At 35.8% G+C, this 6,331-nt stretch overlaps 1 protein-coding gene across 1 annotated transcript; it reads right to left on the bottom strand.

The window, feature by feature from the left end:
• Positions 1-617: 617 nt before the first annotated feature.
• Positions 618-1,661, bottom strand: LOC127137418 (uncharacterized). The gene is made up of 2 exons (XM_051063882.1): positions 1,318-1,661; positions 618-1,074 (listed from the first exon to the last, which is right to left on the bottom strand). Exons 1-2 carry the CDS (start codon positions 1,659-1,661, stop codon positions 618-620), a joined length of 801 nt encoding a protein of 266 aa, XP_050919839.1.
• Positions 1,662-6,331: the final 4,670 nt, after the last annotated feature.

The raw sequence follows: 6,331 nt of genomic DNA, 5'->3' as shown, positions 1-6,331 counted from the left end.
CAAAGACTGTTAATTATGGAAAATCAGATAACAAATCAAAATAAGTATCATCAACTAAACCAGAAATTAGCTCAATGTGAAAAACATAACTTTCCTCCATGGGGTGTTTCATAGCATCAAAGATGTTAAATTTAACAATGATATCACCAAACTCCATGGACATTCTTCCATCATCAACATCAATTTTTGTTTTTGTTGTTTTCATGAATGGCCTGCCTAAAATGATGGGTGCCCTGCTTGACTTGGTTTCTCCTTCCATCTCAAGAATTTAAAAATCAACAGGAAAAATCAGGTCATTAACTTGAACAAGTATACCTTCTATTACTCCAGTAGGGCGGACATTGCTCATGTTTGCCAACTGATGGTTAAACTTATATTATGCAAAGGACCAAGATCAAGATTATTATAAACAGAAGTTGGCATAACATTAATAGAATCTTCTAAATCCATCATGTAATTTTCGAATTTACTATCCCCAATTGTGAAAGGAATAACAAAATTTCCAGGATCCTTGCACTTTTGGGGCATGGCCTATGTGAGAGTTGAAACATTTTACTCAATGGTATCTTTTTCAGGTGCTTTAGGCTGAATGAAGGCAGAAACATTTCCTCCCATATTCACTCTCTCATTCCCTTCAATCTCCTCTTGTGAGTGGACAAGTCTTTAAGAAACTTGACATATTTTAGAATTTTCTTAATAACATTAAGAAGTGGAATGTTCAGTGCCACCTTTCTGAATATGTCCAATATCTCTTTATCCTTATCTTCCTCATCCAACTTTTTATTTTTCTTTGTTCTCTGTGGGAAAGGAATTGGTGGTGCATACTCTTTCTCTTTTTCATCTTCAACCACAACATCAGAATCAGGTTTAGGTATGGGCTCAGCAACTTTGTTTTTTTTGTGTGGTGTTGGGGCTGGTTCAAAACTCTTTCCGGATCTTGAAGAAATTTCACTCACATTCGGGACTTTTGGATTCACTATTATTTGGGTAGGTAGTTGGTTTGATCCTTGAGTTTGTTGCATGGCATTCATTGAAGTGACAAGCTGTCTAACCTGTGTCTGTAAGTTTTGAATACTAGAATTTGTTCGCTACTGAAATTGGAGACTATTTACAACCATTTGCTTGGCAAGGTCCTCTAGTGAAGGTCCGGAAGGTGCAGAGGTAGGTACTTGTGGGGTGTTTTATGATGGTGGCAGCGGTAGTATCAACTTTTGTTGACTAGATTATTGTGTGGATGGATTCCCATACCGAAGGTTTGGATGGTTTCTCCAGTTGGGATGATACCTATTAGTGGATAGGTTAGGAGTGTTGTTGTACCTGTACTGGTTGTTGCTTTGAGGATTGTAGATGTTTGTTGCATATGCTTGAGGCAAATCAGAATTTACACCCTCTTTTAAGGTAGGACAAGCATCTATTGGGTGTTCAGGAGAGATGCAAATGCCACATGATATTTCAGATTGAGTTTTTCTTACTGCTAATTTTCTCACCAATGAAGTAAGCTCATCAATTATGGTTTCACTAGCAGCATCCAAGATGTTTTTGTCCATAGGTAACAGTCCTTCATAAAAGTACTGAATTAACAATTGTTCAGAAATTTGGTTTTGAGGGCAACTTGACACTAACTGCTTGAATCTCCCCCAATATTCGGCCAATGACTCCATGTCAACCTGTCTAATACCACATATATGTTTTCTAATTGACATAGCTCTTGAGGCAAGGAAAAATATTTCTAGGAACACTTTTTTTAGATCATTCTAGCTTGTGACATAATTTAGCTCAAGATAATATAACCAATCTTTGGCAGCTCCCTGAATTGAGAACGAGAATGCTCTGAGCTTGATATGATCCTCTGTAATTCCTTACGGTCTCAAAGGCGTAAAGCGCACAACCTGGAATTCCTTCAGATGCTTATGCAGATCCTCACTTGCAAGACCATTAAACCTTGGTAACAAGTGTATTAAACAAGATTTCAATTTGAAAGGTAGATCAACAACAGGATATCCAATTCATAAAGCATTATAATTCACATCAAGGGAAACAAGTTCTCTAAGAGTTCTTTGATCATCCATGTTAAACTTAAAATCAGAATCAAATGAAGAATGAGAAAACACAGTGTCATAACCGGTATTACTAATGGGTGGTGATCTAATGCTAGCCCGATTTACCCTACGGCGTGTTATTCGATTGCAGTATGAATGCTATCAAGGGTAAGTATTTGTTTATTATATCCAAATGGATTAGTGTGATATTAATGCCGTTCAACAGTTACTAATATTTTAAGCTTAAGTTTGTAAGGTTTATTTTAAAACTACGTTATATAAAACGGATGATAGAAAAATAAAGTTTCAGAGAGGTGAGAAATTTTCTGGATTCAATTTCGTCTACCGATCAAATACATAATTTACTAATCAGATGTACAAAATCGTCAATATCATCACGTATCACTCACAAAAGATTTCATGTCTAAACTTCCAATGAGATTTCTACCTTATTATTTAATCGACGACCACTCATCTTATTAAACAATACAAAACATTTAGTATCGATTCTCACGGTGAATATTAAACCTAAATATATGTCTAGAGTTTAGATTCTAACATAATGTTTATCCTAGATCTATATTCGAAGAGTACTTCTCAGTAACAGTTCAAATCATAAGACAATTATGTAAACAAGAATAACATCGATAGAGATTTGTGAATAAATTGTATACAACGCCATGATTAATAAAAATACATACTATAACAGTAAACTTACATCCAATCCCAACAAGAGAGGGATTCATCTATACATAGTAGCTAGATACAAAAAGAAGGTTTAAGAGGAACAAACACCCACCGTGATTTCCCAGCGATAGAAGCGAATCTAACTCTGGATATTCAAGAAGCACCCTCCACTTGTTGTTTTCTAAGCCTCACTCGCTCTAAAAAGGCTTCTCTTGGCTATTACAGGAGAGCAAAAGTAATAGTATCCAAAAAAAACACGAGAGAAAAAGAGAGAATACCCAAAAATATGATTTAGATCTATTTATACAAATTTGGAAATTTGTTGTCTCGCCCGACAAACTCATCCTCCCCCGAAGAAAGTTTCTTTTTGGCCTAGTTAGCAATCAAAGTGCACCAAACCGTTATTGGAGAAATCATCTTCTCGCACCCCATGACCAAGATCTCGTCCGACGAACTCAAAATCATAAGCCCTTGTCGGGCGACGAAGGAAAGGTTTGCCCATGGATTTTATTTCTCTCGTCTCGCCCCGAGCTTGCCAAAGCTCGTCCGGCGACCTCGCTTCCTGCTCGCCAGTTGGCGCCAGACGAACATGCCAAAACTTCCCATCTTAGCTTTGTTCCTTGCTCTTGGAATTGTGTCCTTTTCTATAGTTTCTTACAACACTTTCCTGCATAATAACACACATATCAAGGATACCAAACCCAATTGCAATTTATATGACATTTGTGGTAAACATAGGGAAATTAATCAACGAAACTGCAAAATAGTTCGAAAAATGTCAAGTTTTTATATATCAATTATAGCCCAATTTGGGACTCATCAAAATCTCCCCAACTTTGAACTTTGCTTGTTCTCAAACAAGAATTTTACTAACCTAAAGAAACAAAAGCAACTACCAAGTTATCATGATCAACAAGTTTTTAGAAATGAAAACAAATGTATGGTTTAAACTTTCAAAAAGTACAAGCAAAGTGATGCTTACCACTATATTACAAAGAAACCATGATTATGAAACAAATTCTAAGCACAAAGCACATGTCAAAATTCTAATGCAATACATATTCAATAATTAATCACACCTAACACACAAATTCATCAAGGGATAAAAAACAAACATGAGGGACTTGACTCACACCCAACAATCTTGCTAACATCTAGATCAAATTATGCATTTATCCAAAAAACTCACATTGAAAGCATAAAACACAAATCACAAGGACTTCAAGGGTTGTAATGTGGCTTGGGTAATAAAAAAATGTCATTTCTAAAGTTAATTGAAAAAAAAAATTTCCTAAATGTAAGACCCCAATTTTGACCCTAAGATCCCTCATGCTATCTCATTATATACATTAGCATTGGGATCATACCTTGGAATCCTCCTTACCCCTCACTCATTGGGATCATACCATTTGATTGTATCTTACTTTGTATCTTATCATCTTTACTAACTAAAATACCAAAAATATGTCTTTGCATTTGTCTAACTCTTTTGTAGGTAAGGCACATGATCACCTTTGATCCATCAAGCTCATATCTAGGGTTTAAGACCCTCATGGTTAAGAGCTCAATCAAGAATTGGTCTACAATGGCTTTAGACATCATATATGAGTCCCTATTATCTTTACATGTTATTTTGGTCAAGAAATCATCAAGAGTTTGGAATTGGTTTGCCTTGGAAACCCTAGTTCATCTAGGTATCTTGTGTAACTTCTTCAACCTTTGATCAAATACTTCAAGGGATACTTAAACTTTAATCATCTTATGCATATATAATCTCCCATGAGTCCCAAAAGTCAATAGAATTGGAAGCTAGCAAGTTGGTTGATGGTGGTTGACCAGTGGATTTCATCTGATCAAAACTAGGGTCCCCTAAACCTTATCTCCTACACTGTTTATCATATGAAAATGATTCCAAGAGAAAAGTTACTCTAAATGACATTCCAAACAAAGTTAATGTTGAGTTATAAAGCTAGTTTTTGTTAGAAAGTCATTTTTTATGTTGAAAGATTATAAGTCATTTTGTATAAACCCTAATTTGGAGGTCAACTTCCCAAGGCCATAACTTGCTCATTTTTTTGAGATGAAAGATTTACAAGTTGAAAAATCACATTCAAGGTGTCTAATTCAACTTTGGTGTTTGGAGGAAGAGCTAATTCAACTTTTATGAGCATGTGATATGAGGATACATTATAGGTTATTTTGGACCAATACCATTGCACGAGTGATTTTCCTCAACTTCAAAAATGAACAACTCCTTCATATAAAATCCAAATGAGGTCAAATTTGTGACCATTTTGAGTTACTTTTAAAGAGATACAACTTTGATGAAGGAACGTTTCTCATTTGAAGCTCACATAAATAGTTAGCCAAGGTGGAATAAGTGAGCATATGACTTGACATTTGGATTTTTTTTATATGTCAAACTTTCCAAACTTCTACCTCAAGTTTCACCATGATATAAGATTCAAACTGAAAAGTGTTCAACATAATAGTTGTTCCTCTTGATCTAAACTTTCCAAAAAGTCAAATTTCATCCATTTTGGACAAGATTTGAATGGTTTGCACATGGCTTGAACATGGCATCATCATTTGGCAAAATCAAAACTTCAAACAACTGTGTACAATTTCCTTGCATTCCAAGATGATTTCAGACTCATTCACACTTGATTATGGACCTAAAGGAGTGAGTTCATGGGTCTGCGCACGCCCATGCAAGCATGCATCATCCATTGCCAAATTTGGAAATTCAATTTGAAGGTGCAAATAACATGTGATTCAGCTATAAATAAAAGTCTTTAAGTTCAGAATTGAAAACCCTGCGCGCCAGCTTTGATCCAAAACCCTAAACCCTTCCATTTGAGAGGATAGTTCTGAGAATTTCTTTGAAAGTTGAGTTTGAATCTCACTGTTTTGAGATTCAAAACTCCAGGGATCCAAAGCCTTTGGTTGATTCTAATCTACTTCTGCAAGCTTCCTGAGTGAGATCAAGCACGAATCAAAGCAAAAGCAAGTGAGTTATGACCTACGTTGAAGGTATTTTCCAGAAATTTTCATCTCTTCGATTCTCACTCAGTTCTCCATAATTCTCTTGGTTCCTTGGTTGTCTGAAGTCCTACCAATGTAGGCAAGAAGATTGAGTTGCTTTGAGGTCAAATCGAAGCAACTCAGATCATGTACCTCAAACTTCAAATCCATGTATCTCTCAATATACTTGGAGTTAGGATGAATTGAGGTCAGATTCGTGCTCAATGCCATTTTTACTTAAAAATCATGTCCTTCTTTTTTTATTTTAGTGATGGTTGTGATTGGACCAGTCCGGCGAGGCTCGCTTGAGAAGGTGATCAGAGATTTGCTCCAGTAGTGAGTTGGTAAGGTCCAGAGCCACATGATCTATTCAAATCTTTTTAATCACGAGCGTTGGTTTTTATTACTTGTTTTATGGTGCGCTGACTCAAGTCCACCATGGAACGCGCGCTTGTGGCCGCTTGATCTACCACCTAAATTAATGAGGGAGATCAAGTGGTCCACGTTCTTTCTGATTATTTGAATTTCATTTTAATTGTGTTATTTTAATTAATTCATATTAATTTTAATATTGATAAAAA

The sequence above is a fragment of the Lathyrus oleraceus genome, chromosome 4 (genome assembly GCF_024323335.1).
Source record: "Lathyrus oleraceus cultivar Zhongwan6 chromosome 4, CAAS_Psat_ZW6_1.0, whole genome shotgun sequence".
Classification (NCBI taxonomy): domain Eukaryota; kingdom Viridiplantae; phylum Streptophyta; class Magnoliopsida; order Fabales; family Fabaceae; genus Lathyrus; species Lathyrus oleraceus.
Note: the sequence above shows the minus strand (reverse complement) of the source record. Positions and strands in the feature narration are given on the sequence as shown.

Coding starts and splice junctions, on each gene's coding strand:
- LOC127137418 (XM_051063882.1), bottom strand. CDS start 1,661: ATGGAGTCATTGGCCGAATATTGGGGGAGATTCAAGCAGTTAGTGTCA. Junction 1,075..1,317: donor CAAAGCAACAACCAGTACAG/GTACAACAACAC, acceptor AACAAATTCTAG/TATTCAAAACTTACAGACAC.